The sequence below is a fragment of the Passer domesticus genome, chromosome 1 (genome assembly GCF_036417665.1).
Source record: "Passer domesticus isolate bPasDom1 chromosome 1, bPasDom1.hap1, whole genome shotgun sequence".
Classification (NCBI taxonomy): domain Eukaryota; kingdom Metazoa; phylum Chordata; class Aves; order Passeriformes; family Passeridae; genus Passer; species Passer domesticus.
In genome coordinates, this window is record NC_087474.1 from 67,594,468 (window position 1) to 67,619,543 (window position 25,076).

Sequence of the window (25,076 nt, forward strand, 5' to 3'; positions counted from 1 at the left end):
GCTGCAATTATCTCATTGCCAAAACCAATAAATGGGTCGTATTTGCTTTCTGTAGTTTTCCAGCAATCTCAATTCTATGCAGAGATCTTAAACCCCCCGAACAAGCTGCAAGATGAAGCCTCATTCACCAATGCTTAACTGAAGTGCTGACTCTGCAACACGAAGATAGAGGGAATAAGCTTTGAGTGGACAGTCTTTGAAATGAGACATGTTCCTCTGTAATCCCATGGCCACTGATATGGCAGGCCCACAGCCAAAACCACAGTGCAGTTTTAGAAATTAGCTGATCCCCTAGTTCTGGCCAATTCCAATAATGAACTCTGGTTCTTACTGAGGGAGTCTGAACAAGAGATTTTCAAAAGGACCTTACTATTATGCATGGCAAAACTCTAATGGCTCCAGAAATGTAAATAGTTTAGAATAATGACACCACAGAATTCAGATTACAGGTTTGAAACAATTATGTGGGAGAAGCTCTACCAATAAGGGCAAATGAATTTGAATTTTCTTCAGACAAACAGCACTTTCCAATTACCTGCAAATGCAAGCAATTGTTTACTTTAATCTTAAGTCCAGAGTGGGCAAATCCTAAATGTTTTCTTGAACATCCAAGCAGTGACCACATACAGAAATTTTGATCCCCTTTCCTTTTGCAGTTAGACATCACTGAGTGTCCCCTTAAATCTATTCTAAGGGAAAGGAGATAATGAAAGATTTAGTTCTTAGAACTAACTTCAAAACATATATTTTTTCCTAGGGTGACCCTACACAGAAGCTCTTTACCAGACAGATTGCTTTATACATGCAACAAATGATCCAGGAGGCAGGAAATGAGGACTTCAAATTACCAATATTTCTAAATTTAGACCTTCAGCTTTTCCATACTGTGAAAATCAAAACAGTATACTCACATCATCTAGAAAGGAATTTTGGAAGACTGTTCAGTGTAATAACATTACAACTTTACTAGTGAAACAATGCAATTAATTGCCTGGGTAAGAAAACAGAAGAGCTATCATTCTTTGGCAAAATGGTTGAATTTCTACAGGTATTTTGTCAGCCATGTTTGAAATGTGCTACTGGCTATTAAGGGTACTTTCAAGGGGACTTTGACCACATACCAGATAGTTCCTTAATATGTTTTGAATAGTTTGTCACTGAAATTGTTTATAAAAAATATCCCAGACTATAACAAACCTGAGTCTGACAGCTTGGGAAGCACTGAGCTGTAAAAAAACTTAGGTCCCGAGATTCTCAAAGTAGAGTGTCTCAAGACTGGGAACTGGAATAAAGTTACAGTGACATTGAATATACTCATTCAACTGGGATAAAAGATGTCACCGACAACATTTTGCACCAGAGTTTGCAGCAGTCTTTTCTGTCAGTAAGTAAGAAAGGAAAACTATAATTTCTGTCTTCTAGAAGAGTGGCTGTTGTAAGGAAGTACTATTATAATTGAAAGAAAATACTTAGGAATCAAAATATCACTGTTCCTTTTAAAATTCTAGTAAATGGGCACAGAAAAGATAAGTTGTGGGATTTCTGAGGCTCTGAGCTCAATTTTCCTTGATTATGAATTAGCAATGGATCTAAGAGAAAGGCTGCATTTCCCCTCCAGCAGGAGCTATCAGTTTTCTCAAAGATTATTTTTTTCTCCATGCTTGAGAATTTTAGAAGTGGCACCAAGCAGAGAAGTGATCATGGTATTCTGTAAGTTTCAAGACTGAAGACTAACATTAAATGTAAGCCCTAGATTTTTCTGTAAGTGCTATGGCTCCAGTGTCAGTAACTACTGGAAAAGTGTAGAGGAGCAGCAGAAACCTGTAGTCTCTGTAGGCCTCATCTCCAATAGGAATGAGCTGAGCCAGATCATAGAGTACTGGATCATAGGTGGACTGTTTACTGTTCATCTGCTGTTTTTCAGAGAATGTTCTTGCATTCCCCCTCTTATACAGTACCTTTTTAGCACATGAAACACTTACTGAACATGAAAACATCAATTTAAAGCTTCAAACTTAAAATGTAATTGGAATGACGGGCTCCTTTCTTATCAAGCAGAATTTCCTGCCTAGTAGACACTGGGTCAGCATCTGAACCAGTACTTTGTGAGTATGTTTTCCAGGCACCTATCAAGCTCAATACTGAATACAATTTAGCAAACTGACAAGAAAGCTCCTAAGAGGTGAAGAGAAAAGTTACTTAAGAAGCTGCTCAAAGACTTCATCCCAGTAAGGACAGTACTATGTCTATATAGTTTCTGAGTGAAGAAGAATTGCCAAGCTTATTTAAAAACATTTCTGTATATAGAACAAAAATTAATTACAAATGCACTTGCTCTTTTTACACCATACTTGGAGAATAGTTATTTAGCAGTATTTCTTAATGTGACTCTTTCTTCCTTTTGGTTTCCAAGAACTGGTATGTCTTCCACACAATGAAACATCACAGTATTAGGATGACTTAACAGTGACATGCCTTGCTGCTTCAAACTGTGTTCTAAAACATTCATCATTTGCTTGTCTTTCCTCTTTCAAACTTCATTTGGGGGAAAATTTTTCTTCTACCCCATTTGAGACAAATCAAATTCCCATAACTTTTACCCTCATTAAGGAAAAAGTGTTAGAGCTTAAAGTCTTATAGTCGGGAATTGAGTTTGGTTAGAGAGCAGAAAGGAACTACAACACACATCTGAGTAATCTGAGTCATGTTTTCACTTTCAGCACCCTATAGTACAGGATGATGACCCCTGTAATTCTAAATTAAAATCTTATATTGCTTGCTCTAAATTGTTAAGCTTAAAAAGTATTAACAGGCTGCAAATTGAGAACCATTCATTAACATATTTAACATAAGCACTTTGTTTATTAAGTTCTAGTATACTAGAACTTGGTTGATAGTCATTATCCAACAGTCAGTGGTGGGACGCTAAAATCAATTCTGAAGAAGAGACTACCAAATTAAAATTTCTAAGTAGAAAAGCATCTAACAACCTCATTGTAACAACCTCATTCATCTTCCAGCAGACTACTCTGTATTATGAATGAACAACGTAAAACTATCTCAAAAATTCAGGTCAAAAAAAGCACAACTTTACAAACCATGCTTTATTTTACTTACAGTAACACTGCAGTGGACATGGGTCTATATCTGACACAGGATTGAGACAACTTTAAAAGAAGTGCAGTTCAGTTGCCTTCAGTTCTTTCTGAACCAGTAATACCCTGGTTCTCAAGATGACATTTACTAAGACCACTTCCTTAAACAAATCCCAAAACATTGCAGAGATAAGCATGACAACTTCACAGACTTACAAGAAAAGGTTGCCTACATATAGTTTAACATCAGGCGGCAAATACCAGATTGTAAGAAAGCACAAACACAGTGAAATATCATGAACACTTCTAACATTTGAAAAATTCATACCTGAGTACACTGCCTGTACTTCTTTCACTTGATGACGATGATGATGATCCAGGTCTCTGATCTGCCTTCCTCCCTAGAGTCTCTGTTGCACTAGTCTGAGGTTTTTCACCTTCCTCTTCTGGCTTTTTTTTTTCAGTATCGCTTTCGTCACTGCCTTCTCCTAAGATGTCATCCACCTGCCAAAGAGCGGAGGAGCCAGTTTATCTTCCAGCAGACTACTCTGTATTAATCTTTCATAATCATTGAATCACTCTTAAATCATCATTAAGAATATGCTTCAAATTTCCTTGCTTTCTCTGTCAAAATTTAAATTAAACCCCCATGTCTCCAACGCAGCTTCTGTAACAACTCTAGCAATATTTTATTCCAATAAAGTATATTTATTTTATGATTAGCTTAAGGCAGATAGACATATACTCACATACATGATAGTCACACAAGAAACTATTATAAAAAGCATGCTGTCTTCTGAAATTAAAGGGATAGATGACTTATACTATTGTAACATACTGATGCATATTTTCTACGAGATACATTTTATATTATTATAACATATATCACTTGGGCAAGGCATATTAAAATCTCTAGTAAGAATTCTTATATTTACAGGTATTCCTTGATACATATATAATGGTGAAGAAGTCAATTTCTAAATAATGCAGTATGAATGAAACAGAGCGTACAAACCCTATTTTGACCCAACTGCCTGACTGTGGTGATAAATAAGGACAAATCTATCAAAAGGCTTACATATTTCATTAAATAATGGTTTGTCTTTTACTTTTGAAAAGTTATCATACGATTTGATAATCCTCTAAAAACCTATGAATTTGCTGTGACAGCTCTGGATCTGCTTAAACCATCAATTAAAGCAAATAATACTCATGAGAGACCCTAACGAGCTTCAAAAGGTTATAATCTCTTTGACTTAGCATTCAACCTTCAGAAACAGAAAAAATACAAGAAAATATAGGTGAAGATTCTCCTAGTCTCTCAATTTTTTTGACTGGCGGAAATAAGCCATGTGTGAGCATTTCTCTACTGATATTTAAGAATTTTTCCTAGATGCAGCTTATCTCAACAAAAATTAAAATATGCTTCACTACTACTCTTTGTTCTCACTAATCCACACCAGCTTTATCAAGAAGAAAAATATCTGCATGTGAAAATGCACTAAAAGTTTTCACGCTGTTTATTTGCTGCTTTTACACAAATAATCCCAAAAGCTCAAAAGAAAGCTGTAAGAAATCCATTTATATCTGGTCATTCAAAAATGGACCTTTAATGTCTTTGTTTAGCTCATTAATAGCAACTGCAAACCAGTTCAGCACATCTAAATCCAGATGGCAGTTTCAGGTACAAACTGTAGGATTGAATCGCTGGGTCAAATCCAATAATATTAGTACAAAGACGTTTTTCCTGTGAGCAGAAGTTATTGTATGCATGGCAAATAAGAATCATGGAATGCAATTAAGGGTCAGGGAGACTGAAAGCACTGCTAGAGATAAGCCAACGGTGAACCAAGGAGAAGAATGTGAAGCACAGAGGATGGAGATTTTTCTGTATGTACAGAACACAGTGAAAGTCTCAAGAGTTTTAAGTGTTCCAGTGTGGGATGGGATGGCAGGACGACTCTGCCTGTATAGATTTGGTAGAATACACTCCAGGTAGCTGACATGGCCAGTAATTGACAGCACAGATCCGCAGCTCTAACAACTACTTTCCTGCAAGCCTTTAACATTTAAAATTACAGTCCTTCATTCCAATACTTTTCCAGAAAATCTTATGTTGAAAACTATGTTCCCACTACAAAATATGTTAAAGTTTTCAAAGGATAAAGTTTGGCTGATAGACATTCAGCACTACAGATGCCTCTCTCAAACTGAAGTTTGATAGCATTTTAAAATATACTTTGTGTGAACAGTTTTGACAGACTAGCAGTCTAGTTATTGATATGTCTGTTTTTCTTTCATCCTGTACAATGATAACATTATTTATTTGAAGTCTGGGATGCCATTTAATAGAATTACTAGAATTAGTTGTACACAAATATATGCCATTTCTCTGAAAGGCCATATAAAACTGCATGTATAAATCACAGAAATACATCAAATTTAAAAAACCATTGCATGTGAAAATGATGTGGGATAGTCCCTACAAACCTCTAACTCGAAAGGCACCCAAAACATGAATTCCTGCTTAATTATTGGCTAAATTGCAAATGTAGTGAAAAATATAAGTGTTTCATCTTCCACAATTCTCAAAAGAAATGGAAAACAAACAATATTTTCATTGAGGCAGTAAGATTTCAGCCCATGACACTAGAACAAGTTAATAGGCAAAAAAACTTCATTAGTATCTAAACACCAACTATCTATTTATACCTGAACACATATATATCTACCTGAAGATATACCTGAATTTTGAATAAATAAGAAAGTACAAAGACCAGAGGAAACTTTTAATCTGATTCAGAACATGACAGACACAGATGTACCAAGAACTAACTATAGCTTCAGCTTGTGTGATTGGATTTTATATGATTAATATAAATGGAACACATAACACTTCAGAAGAAAATGCCAGCTAATTCCAAACCTTACTGGTAAGATACAATGAAGGGATGCTTACTGCTTCAGTGCCCATAGCAGCTACCTTTGAAACAGACTTTTATAACCTGGCAACAATCATTAACACTGAAAAAGAAAAATGACTCATCCCTTGAAAATGATGAAGTTGTTTAATTCAGCAAGAGAATCAAAAGCCTGGCAGCTCCTATACACTCAATTATAAAAGCCAGTAAAAGTCCTCATGTGACAAAGCTATTTTATCTCTCATTTAGGAGAAGTAGAGCATACACTCATGCAAAGTATAAAGACCCAAGAACAATGAGATTGTTAGTCTTATTCTCCAGTCAAGAGCTGAAAAATACATGAAGCTTTGCTAAAAGGGAAGTCAAAGCCTTCTGTAGTAGTAACTAGCCACATCAGCTGGAAGTGTTTTTACTCCAGAAGTTGAGCTTACACATTCAAAATGAATTAAGACTCCAAGAAAAACACAAAAAAATAAACTGCTATGAGCAATTTCAATTTTTCCTTAAGTTACAGGCAATGTTTTGATACAGCTTTATGGATATGACAGAGAACTATCATGATGAATTTTTTGGAAGTAACAACTACATACACAGTAATGCAAACTCCATATGTAAAAACAAAAAGGAGCTGTGAATAAACTTTAATTCTTGTTTTTCAACTAGCAAGTGCTTTGGAATTTAAATTCTATTAGAACTGAGAAGCTACCTTAGACAGCCAACAGGACAACACTTGCAACTGCTTAAAACATCTCTTAAAAGTGGTACAACCAGCAGAAACATCTCTTTACTTTTTGTTAAGAAAAAAATCTAAAAAGAATAGGTTTGATAAACAGCACTCAATTTTGTGCTCCAGTACTGCACAGAGGATAGACACATTTCTGCCCATCCCCACCAGTCTTTCCAAAAAGACTTTTGCTCCAAACGATTGTGTAAGTTAAGGGACAAACAGAAAAAGCTACCAAGTACTTACAATGAGTTCTTTAGGTCTATTCCTACTGCCACAAAAACGTCTATTCATTGTAAGCAATGCAAGCAATTAGTACTGACAGTAAGTACAGCTAAAACCCAGCTCCGTTTCAGCATAAAACCTGTGTGTCCTAAGCATTTGAGATCGTGTTGAATGTATTTTATTTTAGGAAGAACTCGCAAAAACTAATATAGTCTGCCATCCGAATGTGTCAAAAGGTTTCAATATGTACCTTATATTCCCCCCGCGGTATATAAAGTCAAAAAATAACTAAAATGATCCTATAATCTTTACCCCAACTCCCCTTCCAACATTTCCTTCTGCTTTGTCCTGAACTATTGCTTTTTAGTACAGAAATCAGCTGACTATTTTAGAAACTTTAAAAGAGCAGCAAAATGAGAAGACAGAGGTAGGAAAAGAGACAATTATGAACCAAGCAGTGCTTCTGAGCATGTGAAACAGTGAATGGTGGTATTAGATTGTAAATCAAACTAGAGAGAGTGGTGGCTCCATCTTTCTTGAGCTGCACACTGAACTTGTAAACCTTCCAGTGCAGAGGTGTGAAAACAAAACTTCTCTGTCTGCAGCAAAATAAATGTAAATAATACTATGGGAGTTTATTAACTCCATACTATAAAGTAATCACAGGAATTAATACAGCACTGACAACTCTAAAGCAGGGGCAGTTATATTCCCATTACCCAGCTGGCAAGAGGTCACCCAACAGGCTCTCCAGACAGTGCACACAATCACTTGACAAATCATTATTGTGGCACAACCACAAATCTTGTCCTCTCTTCTCTCAAGCTCCTCAAAGTGTACACCAGGCATTTGGTAAAGCAAGGAAAGGTTCATCAAGAGAGGGACAGAAGAACTGATATTTGTGCAATTAACTTGGAAAGTTTAACTGCTCGACACAGAAGTGCAATTTGGCAAGGAAGAGTAAAAGGCCACGACAGGACTGACAGAGGCCCTGCATGAGCAGGAGGCAGAAAGCGAAGTGCTGGTTCACTTAACTTTATGGGCAGTCTCTTAATTTCAAATTCTACTGGGTTCTGAGCTAAACAACACAATACAAATGTTACCCATAACTTAAGCAAGATCAGGCGTTAATTATGCAACTTTATAGGTCAGAGTAAAGTTTCTGTGAGAGCTGCCTATTTGAATGCTATCTTCTACTGAACACAGCATTAATCTAGTTTTTACGTATATGTGTTCCATTGTACCCTTGATAAAAATGGTTGAGTTCAACAATACATCTATAAAATATTCTTAATTCCTAGTGAAGCCGAACAGCAAAAAAGCAAAATTGAAGTGTAAAGAAATATAATAGTACTTAAAGACAGAGTTCAATTGAAATTCCAAAACAGAACAATCCTTTCCTAGAATAAGAAAGCATACCTGAAGTCAAGTGAATTTGTGTTAATGATCACAGATCAGCAGTTATTTACTCTGTGAATAAATTCAACAAAGAATCTGGTTTTAATGGTGTAAAATGGTTTTATGATAAGCTTTTAGAATATCCAAATAGTTTCAAAATAAGGGAATGTGGTTTTCTTCATAATTTTTATCACTTACTGTATTTATATTCATAATCATTTTTGTAGCTACCTTTCAACAAAAAGACACCCCCAATGATATTTACCAGTAGTTTCTTCATTTGCAATTAAAGAAATATCACAAGATTTTAGTGTCTTTTTGTAATAGAAAAATATTAATTAAAGACATTACTGCTTTGCTCCTCGGCAGTTGAAGTGCCAGAATAAGAGATCTTCATGCTCAAAAAGTATAATTTGAAATATATTTTGCTTTTCTAAATACTTTATGGTATATTTTTGAGTGGGAGGTGATTGCCTTTTTCCTCTATGAATGGGTACTAACCATGGGTAGCTTTTTTTATTTTAGGCAGTAAACAGCTTTCTCAGTTATATTCAGAGTCAGGCCGTTAGAATGAGAGCAAAACCAAACCCGTAACTTGTGCTTCCTAGCACTCGTGGTCTGGAATTATTTTCACCTACTGTTATCAAACTGCACATAGAAATATTCCAGCTCCTGGTAATAACCTTCCAGTTTCAGGATGAAAGGCAATTATGTGAGAAGAAAAAGCCTTGGCTCGATGCTGAGCACAGCTGCTATGCTCAAACTTGAAAACCAGCAATTTAAAAACACCATGTGGAATTTACTTACAAGGAGCCCAATGGCAATCCCTGGAGGCTGCACAGGGCCCTGATGGGAAATAAAGTGGCACTGCAGCCCCAATAGCTGGAGTTCCCAACGCTGCTGACAGCACTGGCTACAATGCCATCACAAGTTTTAATTGCAGCCCTGGGCAATAGACTGTGCTCCTAAAAGGCAGATCTGAAGGGACAAAACCAAAACGCGCTGCCTCTGATAATCTGACCACTTAACCTCTGCAAATGAAAGGGCAAGGTAACTGCAACTGCAGCTGCACAATTCACTATATTTGGGCTTTACTACTGCAATTAATACTTTGACTAGAATGAAATAAAATGTCACTTAGAGATTGCATACCAATATTGTTATTAAAAAGCACTAATAACAATCCTGTATCCTTGCTTATGATTGAATGAGATTAATTCTTCAAAGAATGCCATTTAAAACTCTCAATTTCCCACCTGGAGAGCAATGTCCAGATTTGAGTGGAAACCTCATAAACATTCTTAAGATGCCTAGAACAAATATGTGAAACTGCTAAAAGAAGCACAAGGTGCCATCCTTCCTTGATAATTAGGGTGTCTTGAGTGCTGACTTAAGGATTGCAAAGTTTTTCTAAAACAAACTTTGTTACGGAACAAGGGGAATGGTTTTCAGCTGAAAGAGGACAGATTTAGATTAGATATCAGGAGGAATTGTTCCCTGTGAGGATGGTGAATCACTGGAGCAGCCCAGAGAAGCAGTGGATGCCATATCCCTGGAAGTGTTCAAGGCCAGGCTGGATGGGGCTCAGCACAACCTGATCTAGAGGAAGGTGCTTGTGGCCATGGCAGGGAAATTGGAACAAGATGATCCAAGTCCCTTCTAATCCAAACCTTTATATGATTCTCTGATTATCAGTATAATGAAAATTGCTTTCTTTCATTAAATTGGTAGCACTTCACTGGTGCTGGAAAGAGGAAAATGCCCATTCCTAACTACTAATTTGTAAAATTTAAATTAAATTCATATGAACTAGAAGTTACTGATTTTAATATTAACAATTTTTTAATTCAAAGACTCTAAAGAAAAAATGTCTCAAGGGAGATAATACAATCATTTATCCAAAACCTTTCTGAGCCAGGGACATCACTGGAGCCTGGAAGCTATGGCTTTATCTGATTATAAAGCCGTCCATAACTCTAATCTTCCTTTCCTTTATTCTGTTTTCAAAAGAAATCCTCTGCCAAAAGAGTTTTAAATAGCAATAGGCCTGTAAATCTTCATTGTAATCTTTTCAAAGGGTGAAGTCTAAGATTAAAAAAAAAAATTAGTAATACCTTTGTGGCCAAAAATACAGTTATTCACCTATCCAGGAGGACAGACTCAATGGAAACCACTTGAAAACAAGAACAGCATTTCAACTTCACCTTCCCTGCCCATCAGCTTATGGCTGGGATGGACAGGAGACAGCCTGAGTCCACTGGAGGCAGCAAGCATGGAACCCTCTGTTCCTTTGGTTGCAGCATTTCTAAAACAATGACACCCTCGCACACATAAGAGCTCCATGGCTGCTATGGCTGCTAAATGCAATGATTCTTCAATTTAGACTGCTGAAAATATCCATGCCAAAATTCCAGAAAAAGCTCCAACAACGTAAGTTAAGGCCAGTGAGTAAGAGCATGATCTACAGCCACCCTTCAGAGAAAGAATGTGTTGTTAGTCTGTTACTGACCATTATTTATGAAAAGTTCTGGCCTTAGGTAAGGCAAAAAAGCAAGTAGTTGGAAGAGGTTTGTCCTGGGGTTCTTTGCAGGGAAGCAATCCTCTGCTGACATGGGGAACAGAACGCTGCCTCCTCAGCAGCAAATAACTTTTCAGGTCACTCTCCTAGTTATAAGCAACTGTGGCTTGCACCATGACTTTACTGCACAGAAAAGAATCCACTTAATTTTTAAGTGGTTTTTATTTTTTTCCAAATTTGGAAAAATCTAATAATTTTTAACTTAGTGACTTAACTTTTTGATCTTAATTTTTTCTTCTGTATATGAAAACTTTCCATTTCACTTTTTCCCTCAATGAACTGAAAAGCAAGATATTATCACCCATGTCTTCAAAAAAGCTAGCAAGTATTTCAGCATGCTTTTGGGAGGTGATATTTGGGCAAAATACATGTGAACAATTAAACTTTCCTACAATAGACACAGTCTGTATTAAGAGATTTGGGCTGAATTTAAGTCACTTTGAAATAAAAAATTTTCTTATTACAAAGATGTCACTGGAAGGGCAAGCTGTCTGAATTAGGTTAAGTTGTCCCTCAGTACATAAAATTTAAGGGAGGATCTGTGATGTAACCATTTCTTAGAAGTAACCTCAGAAGAACTGGTCTTTCACATTCTGTCTCATCTGCTTTTTTCTTTAGCATTAGAGCACTTTTTTCTCATTTCAAATTTCTGACTCAATTTTTAGAGTCACACAATGCATTTATTCAAGTGTCCAATGCCCCTTTGTCTCAACACTTCCAAGGCAGATTTCACTGTTCTCTACCACAATTACCACCGGCTCACTGGAGCAGGTGATAGATCAGAAGTACCAGAAATTACTAGTCTTGTTCATGATTAAACAGAAGTAGCACTCTTCCTCTATTTAAATCTCCATACACCAAGAACTACATTTGTCCTATCTTGATCTTGATAAAAGCATACTTCAGGTTAGAATATCAAAGCTGGCAGTATTATTATATTTACTTTGGTAGATTGAGAAACAATTGCTCTAAACAGTTTAAGGTATATTACCAAACCTTAGAAAAAAGCTTTTATAAGATTTCTTTCCCATATAATTAATTTAGAGATTGACTTGTATGTCCTGGATGACTACATGTAAATTAAAATGCATCCTGCTGAAACCAAAACTAGTCAGAAAAAGCTATACATTTATCTCCTTGCTCATTGTGGGACATCTCAGAGACAGCAGCAGCTTAGTGACCTTCAACTGTTTTTAAGCTGGGTTACTGCTTAGCTACACCATTTCCCTGTCCCACCTCATTTCATGTCTACACTAACACACAAGCAGTAACAGTACATGACAGCAGGAAAAAGCAGCTGCAAAGAGACTTTGGAGAAGGATCTCTATTAAATGTGTAGCCACAACCTGAGTAGCAGAAGACTGCAACAGACCAGTGGCCTGGAGAAGTTATGTTAAAGTATTAGCATATGCTCTTTTGTGACCAATACAGAATTTCATAATCTGATGAACTGAACCATGCACTACTACTGCAGCCTATTGGTACTATCAGCAAATTCTCTTCTGAAGAATAAAATTTGTATCATTGGGTCATCTTTCAAGTTTACCTCTACCTGCAAGTCCTAAAAAAACCCAAAAAACCCATGCAACAGAACAGAAACTCAAGCTTCATGCTCAAGTTCAAGGGCCACATATTACTAAGTGTCCTGATTTCACTTTAGGCAAAACTTCACCTTAAAGAAATGAGGCAGTGAGTGAGTCCCCAGGTGATAGTCTATTGCACTCAAATTCTGTTTGAGTCTTTTTGTAGAAATAAGCACTATCCAAATATCCAGACACTGGAATACCTAGAGAGTCCGTTGATACTATACAAACAGAATAGTAATGTACAGAAACTCCTAGAGGGAAGAGAAAGGAACAAGGAGAAAATTCTTATAAAAATACATCTTTGGTATACTTTAATTCACAGAAACTATCAAGTGTGCAAGATGAACAAAGACTAACATCACTGTAGCATTTTCCCAACCAACAAAGGCCTGGTAAAGACTAGAAGTATCCATACCTGTTCCCTTTTTATTTAAAACAGGTGGACATTTCAGGGATTTCAGCTTGCTGCATGCATGCTCTTATCTTCCAAAACTTTAGAGCAACAGGTTAAAAAGCTGTAGCACCCTACAGCTATACTGCTCACCTGTTTTAAAACAAGACAGTATCACACTTTTTGTTCTCAAAGCCACCCTTTCTTTAAAGTAGAAAGTATGCTTTGCTGATAAACAGCAAAGAACAGCTTTGCCTTATAACTTTGCAAGACTCCAAGAACTGTCAGTCTGGCTATTAACTGAAGAACAGTTTTGCCAGAAGTTGTCGTAAATTTCTTCTTATTCCTAGAGATTTAGTAAGAGACATGCACAATATAGGTTTCTTTAAAAATAAATTAATCTAATTTGCTAATGAAAGAACACTTGCACAAGTTGTTTAAACACAGTCACAAAATACCACTGACATATTAGGTTAGAAATCCTAACATTCTATTAAAAATGGCACATGGCAATTTAAGAGGGCACAGAGCCTAGACTCTGAGTGATCTTTTCTGACACTTCACTGCCAAGGGGAAACATCAGTAGGAAGCTGCTAATGAAGTGCTGAGGGCATCATGACAGCAGTATGTTACTATCAAGGAATTATACAATTCCTGAGCTCCTAACATGGTTTTATATTATTTAGGTTATATAAAGACACAAATTTGAGTAAATATAATTTAGCACAAAAATACTTAGTCCACTTGTACTGCTTCTAATCAGTCCCTCAGAGCAAGCCTTTTTTAGACAAACTTCATTTTACAACTATTTTTGAACACCAAAATACCATCAAGTGACCTCTTGACAATATCTGATCTCATATAGTTTCACTTAAAAGCACAAAAGAATCTATGGATGCTAAACACATCTACTGCAGCCATCCCTCCATGAGCATTTTGTAGATGACAGCATACTGATGGGCCAAACGCAGTAAGCAATGGGATTCCTAGGTAACTAGCTAGGATGAAGTGTCATCTACTGCTAAAACTCACTTGCACTCTGGCCCAGCTGAAAAGTTTCTTACTGACACAGAGAGGCAGCTCCGAACAGGTATGGACAGGCTTCCTCCATCAATGCAACTTGATGACTGCCCAAATGGTTTTTGAAAGAGAATGGGACAGTTCTCAACACATACTCACTATTTTATCTGGAAATACCTGCTGAACTGGTAGATGGAGTTTAAAATGGTATTTTTTTCCTAATATGGGCTGTGATGCAGGTTTTTGCAGCCTGCATTTCTAAACAAAAAATCTCAGCTTTTATGAAAGAAGTACTAGGACACTAATCTACATATTTGCTTTCAAGTCATCCTGAAAGGCATTAGTTAATAGTGTAGCCAACCTGCAAACACACTTTGCACATTATCCTTGAAAACTGCTGAGAAGCATTTAAGGCTTAACCCATTTGGTTATTCCATTATAATGAGAAAACAAAGAGTGGGAGGAAACAGGATTTGAACCAATTTCCAAACACTTCAACCTGAATTACAGATTATTTAAACTACCTTTGAGGAGCTAATGTGCTTCAGCTCAGAGGCAGATGCTAAACTTCTGAAATGCTGCAGCCAGAAATGCACTCTTATTGCACAGTCATGATCAGAAAATGTTGAAGAACAACAGCCATAAATACAGACTTTACTTCAGAACCCAAGCAATCCCCACTCCAAAAAGAAGATTCATAAAAGCATAACAAGAGTTGCTGATAAAAAGTGCATGCCACCCTCCCATTTTTTGCATCTCAACTTTCCAAGCTTTTTCCCAAAGACTCCTTGCTATCACATGTTTTAACAATATTCTCTCTTAGCACAGTGCTGGGTTTCACCATCCCAAGGTTAACTGAAAGCATACCTTTTGCTTAGAGAGACTGAATATTCATCACTACATACATATTTCAGAGAAAAATAAGGGTTTTTTTCCTTTTCAGAGGTTGAACTCCTTTACTTTTTCAGCAGGATATAAAGCTGTTCAGAAGTCACAGTCTAAGTGAAATTGAAAACATTATGGTGAGAACAAAAGACAAACAAAAAACTGCTTTCATTTACCTGCATGCACAAGCATTCTGCAGTTATCACAGCTACAAAGGAACTCAAACTATTGATTTGTAGAGCAACTGGGATGCAGTAGGGCTTACTAGCTCAAAACCACTGCTATAAAAACACTAATATGCTGTCTTCAGTACAGATTTATTCACACAGACTATGAACAAACCCACCCCTAAGATGGGTAAGCCAGCTTGGATCTGCCTTGACTTGCTAATTTTAACTTAGCATTGGCAGACATCAGCTGGCTGCATGAAGCATTATTTATCAGTGAACTTCCCTCTTCAATAAGCCTGATTATCTTGGTTTTATTATTATAAGAACCAAGAGATAATTATCAATGTGCTCAAGCTAACAAAACCACCTCAAATAATAAGCATGGGAGAAAACCATTTCTGGTTTTATGAGAAATTTAAGAATGACAGTGAAGACAGAGCAGTTTCGAAACAGTTTCTCCTGAACTGGGCAATTGGACTGCTTGACTCTGTACAGACAAGCATGTAGCTTTTAAGTGAAGTAGTGCTGAAATATGAGCACTGCGTATGTGGAAGCATCCTGCATAGCAAGCCTACTCAGTAGCAAGAATTAGGCATGGAATAAGTTAAGGAAAAAAAACAGAAGCAAATCCATAATACAGTGAAAGATAAGCCCAGCAGCTGAAGAGTAGTCTGTTTCTACAACAAGCTCAATATTAAGGTGATTGAATACCATACAGGTTCTGATATGATCTCTGTATCATGGTATGATAGCTATACCCAGTCCTCAATACCTCTGGCATGAAGCAAGTTTGATGTTGGAGCATTGAAGTATCTGGGATAGGCAGCTGTCTGTGTTCGTCTCGGAGAAAGCAGTATCATCATATTTACTAGAAGGAATGACAGGGAATATTGTCCACAGCTGACTGTGACCCATGGCAATTAGAAAGAGCAAGCTCATATACAAACCCTACAAGAATACAGAGTAACAATGGTTTTCTCTCAAGATCTCAAATTAATGTAGACACGAAAAAATTACTGCAGCACAACGCATTGCTGCGGAGAGTTTTGTACATCAACAGGGGCTCTAGTTTTGCAGCTTTTCCTAACCTCTGTTAAAGTTGTACATGGAATAGAAATAGTGGTGCTGACACAGGTGCTAGAACACTCAGAGCCGAAGGACTATCACACAGAGTAGCTGAATTCAGTGTGCCTGAAGATGGTACCAAAAAGAAAAAAGACTGCTTCAGAGACATTTTCAAGGGAAAATGTCTCTGATTTGGTAATCAAATGCAATTATACACAAGTTAAATTTAACATTAAGTCACCTTATGATAGCTGATCAAGATCAGCTGATCAAAAAGTAATGGTACAAATAGAACTGTCCTTCAATGCTTTATATAGAAACAACCTGCCTTTGTGCTACCAAAATGGACTTGTATTTCTATCACCCCAGAATTTCAACCACAAATTAAGTTTGCTAGCAGACTAGCATTATACAAATGTTTGCAAAGATTCTTCACAGCATTTGACACACATTATTCTATACTGCATATCTATATTTCTCTGTACGTTGAAATACAAGTATCAGAAGATCTTGATAAAACAAGAAAAAAAACAGCTATGAAAAAACCAGTTCAGACTTAGACTCGAGCAGACACCTTTAAATATCCCTCATGGAGAGTAACAGCTCAAATTTAAATGTAAAAACATGTCAGACTTGTGATGAGGCTCAATCAGGCCCTCTATGCAGCTGCTCAGAATTATGAGGGATCAGCTTGCAAATTGTTTAACATGGCTCACGCAACTCATTTTTAACTGTGGCCAATTAGTGTTGACAGCCTAGCTGCATTTCATTTAGCATATGGAGGTAGATGTATATGTTAAAATAAGGTTATTGAACTCTATTTAAAGAGGTTCTGCCCCATTTTGTTGAGTAAACAAACAGCTGAAAATGGCTTTCAGCTTCTCCTAAGGCCAGGCAGAGACATTAAGTACTACCAGAGCTGGTTAAAAAACCTTCACAGAATGTATGAAAATGCCTTCTTCCCTATAGAATAAACCAACACCTTGTATATACATTCTAGAGGTGGAAGTTTTATAGAACTACTTTCCATTTCATATGGAGTTACATTAGAATAACACATTTGCTATAAAATCAGGCATAGTTTAAAAGCCAGAAGTCATCATATCTTTCATATTTCAGAGCTCAGGATTTATCCTTATTTGCATAATAATTTTTATTTTATGCTTAAGAGAATGATAGCAACATAGAAAAAGAAGCAAGTCTCCTGAAAACCCAAGCTTACAATGAAACAATGTTGTGAACACCTTTGGGAGAATGGCCAAGGATCTGAATCAACTGTTGATTGAATCAGGAAAGTATGAAGACTATGTAAGATGGCAGTGCCATCTTTGCTGGCAAGTAAATCAGACCGATCTTGGACTAACTAAGTTTTGCTTGGATTTCCCTGTTTTTTATTGACAATCCATCAATCTGATTGAGTTTTTTCCTCAAAAAAGTTAGTGCTGAAGCAAGCATGGCTACTTCTTTAGTTGATGTCCACTTGGTGCAGCCCATTACTAATATCCATTGTAGCACAAATACGTGTACTTAGCTTATGAATAAAGTAGGCATAATAGAAGTGAAGTCTCAATAAAAAGGAGGGAATGGCCCGAAATCATGGCAGGGGAGGTTTAGGTTGCATATCAGAAAAGGGTTTTTCACCACAAAGGGAGGTTGGGCACTGGAACAGTCTCTTCAGGGAAGTGGTCAGAGCACCAAGCTTGGTAAGAGTTCAAGGAGTGTTTGGACAACATTCTTGAGTACACGGTGTGACTCTTGGGGATGGTGCTGTGCAGGGCCAGGAGCTGGACTTGATAATCCTTGTGGGTCCTTTTCCACTCAGCTTATTCTGTGATACGTTTTCTTTTATTTTCCCCTTAACAGCCTCACCAGCTAAGAACTTGATTGATCATGTTCATTTTTTCTCAAAAGTCTTATATCATATTTTAATTAAAAACTTGTCATGACTGCCATTAAACTAACTCTTACATATACAGGTAGTCTCCATTTTTATCTACAAAATGCAGCTATTTATACTGTGTGTCATCTGAATGCCAAAAGGTTACAGTATGTTTCCCATCTTTCCTCATGACACACAAATTCAAAAAAATAACTCTAAAATGAAAATAACACTTCCAAGTACATCAAAAATTTGTGTTTAAATAGTATTTTCTAAGTAACCTGTGCAGAAAAACAGAAGTGATCCACAAATGATTGCCTACTTGAGATAATATCAACTTCGATAAAAATCCTTTTCCTATTTAGGTAATGACTTGTCTCCTTGTAAAACATGGTATTACATAAAAAGCCTCATTCCAAACACTTCTAAAAACTGCTAAGCAAGCTTGAACCAGGATGCCCTCTCAAAACTAGCAGCCAATCAGCTCTATGCAATCACTGCATAAACTAATGGTCAGTAGAGAAATATCAGACTGAAAAAAATAGGCAAATGTATGTTTCACATTTTGATAATCCATTTGAATCTCACTAGCCTTATCTACACTACATATATTTTAGTGTTCTTTCTATAAGATGAATTACAATCAGAGTGTCAATGTTTCTGGTCAGGATGATTTACAATTTAAGCATGACCAATACCAATTTCCTGGAAAAAAAAAAAAAAGAAAAAAAAAGTGTTTACAGCTTCTGCATAGCTGCTTTTCAGAGTAATTCCCATTTTTTGGTAGAAAATGAATTCTTCAAAGCAAAACATAGGCAGGAACAAACTACTGATGGCCAGTGTCTTAAGTGCTCATCTTCTTTCTCTCCAATGCACTGTACCTCTATCTTAACTCTATCCTGCTGATTCTCACTCTCAAACTACTAAAAATAGTATTGGAAAACTTTACTCAGTTTTCTCTACTAATCCAATGAGATATGGGTGAAATAATTGCTTTGACATTAATGCTCAATTACTGCTGTATTCTTTAACCATAGTAGAGAATGGTGAATGTCAAAATTATAAAACAGGGGAGCAGCAGTAAATATACTTTCCTTCTTATACAACTGCTTTAAGCTATGTTCTTTAAAAAACTACATCACATTTCTTGATTCATCAGCCAGCCATCACTTGTTCAGGAAGACAAACCAGCAACCTGATTACTAGCATTGCACCCTCACCATTTCCCTCCAGAAAATTCATCTCCCAGTGAAAGAATGCAAGCAGCACATGTAGTCTTGCTGGGTTAAGCCATTTCGTAATAAGCACTCCACAGAGAAAACAAAAATCAGTTTGAGCATGGGGGCTAGCAGGGATGTGAGAGTCAGCATGTGCAGGAAGGTGACAATAGAGCTGCCAGTAAGGAAACAACCTGAGAAAGCACCAAAGGACTGAGACCAGCCAATCTGAGTCTCCTCAGGTCTGCTTATATCAGAAGATGATTTAGCAAACCCTTTTCACAACAGTTTCTCACTGTCTCAATGAAGAGCAGCATGTTTACTTTCACTAATAGTTTTTAATTGTTTTTACAAGTCCAGTTAGAGTGAAAGCTGTCTGACAACTGCAAAGCAAGACCTCATCACTTCCAAGGGCCAAGGGACTTGGATGATAATCACTAACAATAGCAAGCGCACACACAGGCTTATTCTTTTTTCCTCCAAAAAAGGTACAATTTATAAGAAGCTAGCCAAATTTAGCATCTGTACAATTTATGACATAGTACATGCTAAGCTGTCAAAAAGAAAATCTGTATGAGAAACACAGTTGTGGAAATTCAAAGAACCATTAATGTGGAAGATAATTGTCCAAGGGAGCCTAGGCAGCTATTACTTACTCTAGAGACCACATCCTCCACATTAAATTAGTACTTTTTAACTAACCAAGAGGCTAACCACTTACTGAGATAATAGTTTTCAACAATTTGAAGAAAATCACTCCCTCCTAATTCACTGCAAGGTACAGTCACTAATGTGAAATAAAAAACAGAAATTAAGGGATAAATTTGCTTAGATAAAAGCAAAATGCAGAGTGACAAAATGTAAGAGCATAAGTGGCCTTATGTAAGAGCAGAATGTTGCAATTTCAGTCTTTGTATATGACATATAAATTACAACTCAGTTGAAGGAAAAGAATGTGCAGAATACATCCCAAATCAACAGAACCATGTTAATGAGAAAGCAGTTCATTAGGCAATTCCCACTCAAGAAAAATCTTTATACTTAAATGCACTCGTGCACAGAACATACCTTTGCAATGTGGTCACTTTGCAGCTGCTGACCACATGTCCCAACCAGATGGTAGGAATCTCTGCAGCTCCACTAACTGAAGCGAGAGATGGGAAAACTAGAGGTCGGACTGGTATCAGATTCACTCCCTCTCTTCCCCTTTCCCAAGTCCCAAACTGAGAGGAATTTAAACCAGCAAAATATTTTACCTTAGATGGCAGAGACGATGACACTTGACAAGACACAGATGCTATTCTCAAACACCACGACCAAACCACAGCAACAAACACAAAAGCCTAAGTATTGTACAGCTAGTGAACTATGTGTGCACAGCAGTTCCAGGACATTAGTAATCCTGGGCCATCCTGGATGGGAAGGTACTGCAAAACAGACAGAAATCTTTCTGCCTTACTGAACTTGTTTAATCTTACTGCCTTACCGGAAATTCCTTTTCAACTTTCTTCCCACTGGTGAAACCCCTACTGGCATCTGTCGAGGACTGGTCCTGAAAGCACTGACACTTATGAGGACTTATGGCTGTCTGCCTTCTACTGTTACCATGGTTGTAGCAGAAGCTGAGATAAGAGCAATTGAGAGCAGGATCTTGAGCTCAGCTCAGGGTAATTTCTTTTTTCTTCATCACTGACATTTTATAAATGGAGCATCTTAGATTCTTGCTATGCATTTCTACTATTTACATGGACTGGTGAATTAGAAAAGACCTGAAAAAATAACAGAAGGGAACTGTACTGAGAGCCATTGCTCTAGAAGGAACAGATGAAAATAATTTGTAGCCAAAAGGAAGAGAGGAATGAAAACTCTTGACCTTGTTTACTTATTTCATGGTCAAGTCATTTATCATACACAAGAACATCAACGTAACTATGAAAGGGACATTTATTAAAAAGGGGAAATCTTTAAGACTATATAAAGCTAACTCAATTTTTAAAAGAAGCTAGCATGATGCATGAGGCTAAAAATCACCTTTTGAGTCTGCAACAAATACTCATGAAGAAAGAATGCATTTTCCAGAAAAGCAAAGCCAATGTCCATCAAGAAGCAACAGTATGTAAAAACAAACAGCTTATTTATAACACATAGGACACAACACTGCTGGGATTAGATCAACTTCACTAAGTAACTGTGCATGATGCTATCCTAGTTGTAAGGTTCTCTCCAAATATAATTTATTTATACAAATTTCATAGAAAATGAGCTTAATAAAAAGGAACTAGTAATCAGTTCTGAAGAAATAAGCTCACAAGATGATCCATGAGTAACCTCTGGGAATGAGAGCTGCATGGCATCCTGTTATGAATGGAAAGACACGTGTACGTCTTCATGTGGTTTGCATGTCATTCCCTTCCTTTGCGCAACTTGGTTTAGCTAAAACACCTTATTTCTGGAAACAAATAAGAGTAATTTGAAGCCTGGATTCCACTTTGTTTTTTTTTTCTTAGTAAACTACAGCAGATCCACACAACATTGTAGTGACAGGAGTTTCCAACTATCCCTGGCAAAGGATGACAATGACACACAGTCACCGCCAAGCAAGTCACAAAGGCTCCTGCAGGTGAGTGAATCCACTCCTGCTGAAATGGGGAAAAAGAAAAGCTGCAGACAGCCCAGTTTCTTCTCCCTACGGGACAAGCTTCTGCTACAGAACACCGAAAGTAAAGGTAGATAACTTCCCTGTAAAGTGATACAATTGATCCTGAGAAAACAAAAGTCATCTTGGAACAGCTATTAGGGACAAGAGGCTTCTAGTTAGTTATTGACTGCATTTAATTGAATGGCAACCATTTCTTTAAAGATTTCTCTTTGGTGAAGATTACAGCATACTAGATACAAGTCTATATAAATAGCATTTTTATGGAATGATCTTTTGCAGGTTATATAGGAGACAGCCAGTTATTTAGAAGTAAAAAATTATCCAGTCCTGTAAAAGTGACTATAACAAGGTAATCTGACTGGTAGCTTTTAATTCTGCTGCCTTTACCATTCCATAATGGACACAAACAGCAGCAATCTGCTGGAAAGCACCTTTGTCAGGCTAGTACAGAAAAAGGGCAAAACATTCTCTCGACTGTAAGGCAGCAGCACCAGGAAGCTGCACATTTCCCAAGTAGGGATACTTTCCTCATGCACTTACTCTGATCTGGCAATTGCCCTTTGATCTGGCAATTCTATTACTCTGAACACTTTTGTACTTCTATTTTTCTAAAATTCTAACAGTCCTTCATGTCAGAGGGAAAGGAAGCTACCATTGGATCCGAGTTCCCAGATCTTTGGCACTGAAAAAGATACAAAAGGCTAAGTGACCTTAAACGGCAACCCAATAGCTGAAATGCTATTAATTTCCTTTGATTTACTCTTGGTATGCATAGCACAACTGAATAAATAAGAGAAGATAAAAAAATCTAAGATCAAATTTTAAGAGATGCTTATCCACAGTGTTCTTCCCAATGGAACAGTAGAAGAGCTACAGCTTTTTCACTAGGAAAAGCAACAAACACACTTTCAATTGGTTAAGGAAAGAGAGGGATTTAATTCAGGAATATATAATAATTAAATTCCCTCTATCAACTTCCATTTTGATACTTTCAACAAAACTCTCCCACATATAAGCTACCTGGGGCTGTATGGCCTTTCACAGATTTTTGCAGAGAAAAAGCAAGATTTTCTTCTGATGTCAACTGCAAAGGAGTTATTTATTGCTAGTCATACCCATAGAAACAGTATATAGGAATGCCTGCATTTCCTATTTAATTAAAAAAACAAAATCCCAGTCCCTAAAGCTAAAAGACTCCTTTTGATCTTATCTGAATTTGTGAGGGAATTCAGTAAAAATACTGAGGATGCAGTTTTAAAGCATCAGCCTTCTCTCGTATTCCCAGCTCTTGCCATCATCTGCCTGCTCGGGGCACTAGCACTCCTGCAGCAGCAATAGTGGGTTATTTCTGGAAGCTGGAAATGGTCTTTTTTGTCCCAACCAGCTCCCTGAGCTGGCTTGCCATAGGGTCCCATGATTACCAACAGTGGCTAAGGACAGAGACAGTTGAGTCTGGAGTGGCTTACACTGCAGCGAAGTCCCACTGCAACTTGCTTTCTCTCTCCTTGGACCACATACTCCTAACCCAAACAGCCTCAGCATGAGCACCTGAGAAGTGGAGCAAGAAATCACTGCTGTGACTGGAACAGACTCCCTCCCTCTGCGCAGGCAGTCTGCAGTCAGCTGCAGCTCTTGTGGCTGCCATAGCCCCTTGAATGTACACAAATGAAGCAAAAGCATTTCTGTGGCAAAAGCAGAAATTTCACATCTCCTAGTGACAATCTGATTCCAGAAAGATTCTTACCTTTTAACATGTTTTGATAAAGTATGGGGTGGGGGCAAACACCTTTCTCTGGAAGTTAAAGCAGTCACATTGCGACCAAAGTGAACTCTATTCCCACTAGCAAGGCTTATTAAGCTTATTTTCACTTTATTTGATAATGTTCCTAACAGCAGACTCTACTGTGTACACTCCACTAAACTTTTATATTTTATAGACTACATTACCACATGTTATCTGTTTCCTAAGTGTACTCCCACACAATGCCATAAAATCCTGCTTAATTACTTGTGTTACATTTTCTTCTATGTGAACACAACACCTTTACTAAGGTGATGCTAGCAGTCCCAAGTTTTACTTGCCTTTTATAGTCAGCTTCCAGGAGACAATGACCTGCTGGCACTACCATGTACAGTTCAACCTCCCTGACATATGCTCTGTGCACCCTTCCTCCATGTCTCAGTGCTAATATTTGACCCTTGATAAAATCATACCGGGAAGCTAAAATACCAGAAAAATCCCATCCTGCTTCTGCACCAAACAAACCCCAAACGTACCCCCCTACTGGTTCAGCTGCCCAAGGAAGAAAGACTTGGCACAAGGGAAAACTTTTGGCAGCAACTTTTACCTCAAATCGTACTCCTGGAACCAAAGCTAATCCAACAATGAAAAAAAGAGTCACTGGAATTTGGGCTTTATTTTTTCTGAAGTTCATGCAGTCTAGTTGCCAAGCGCAATATGTTGCTTAAGCAAAAGCATAATTTAAGAACAAATCATTGTAATTTAAGATGTTTATAGTTGTAGGAGAAGTAGAAAAACTTTAATCTCTTTAGTCATAAATGTAGCAGCAGAGAGCAATCAATCACAAAACCAACGGTGCCAGAAGATTCAGACTTTTTACAAGGTTACTAAATAGTATCTTTAAAAATGGAATAATAAACACTTTAAGCAGTGATCTGAAAAACATGCACACTTCATTTTGACTCAGTGCACACACTGCATCAGTACTTCATTAATATTTTTCAAAAGCCACATGATTAGAAAAAAATGTTAATACATAAAATCATAAGGGCAACCCATAACATCAATTGTCTTTAAGTATTATTGACAATACAGATGGAAGGCACAGATGGATTCAGAGACTGAGTATCATGACAATGAGAAATACTGTTTCTGGGAAAGTCTGAGATAAAATGGGCAAAATACTTCAGAACAAAAAGCAACAGAAATCAAAAGTTGTCAACTCCAAGGTAAGTTTACCAGGTAAGGTTAAAAGCCTGAAGTCACCTGAAATTCAAAGGAGATCATCCCAGCGGTTGAAAGTTATGGGACATTTCCCCAGAATACCAGCTTAAAGTTCTTTCGAAAGTCCATCTCAAATTTATCCTGTACTGTATATATAGAGTCTTTCTTTTGTTGGTGAAATATGCAGGTCCCTTCTCATACTTTTATTAAATTTTCTCAAGATAGCTCAAAGCCTTTTATAGCTAGAATCTTGGAATGAAATTACTGCCAAGAACATGGCAAGTTATATGCTCCTGTC

General features: G+C 37.2%; 1 protein-coding gene across 3 annotated transcripts in view; it reads right to left on the minus strand.

Moving 5' to 3' along the window:
* CTDP1 (CTD phosphatase subunit 1) overlaps positions 1–25,076 on the minus strand; it is a 97,427-nt gene that overhangs the window by 26,803 nt on the left and 45,548 nt on the right. For all 3 annotated transcript variants that reach the window (XM_064422319.1, XM_064422327.1, XM_064422333.1), the window contains exon 12: positions 3,424–3,599. In XM_064422319.1, the coding sequence (XP_064278389.1) occupies positions 3,424–3,599 (176 nt within the window). The remainder of the gene's footprint in view (positions 1–3,423; positions 3,600–25,076) is intronic.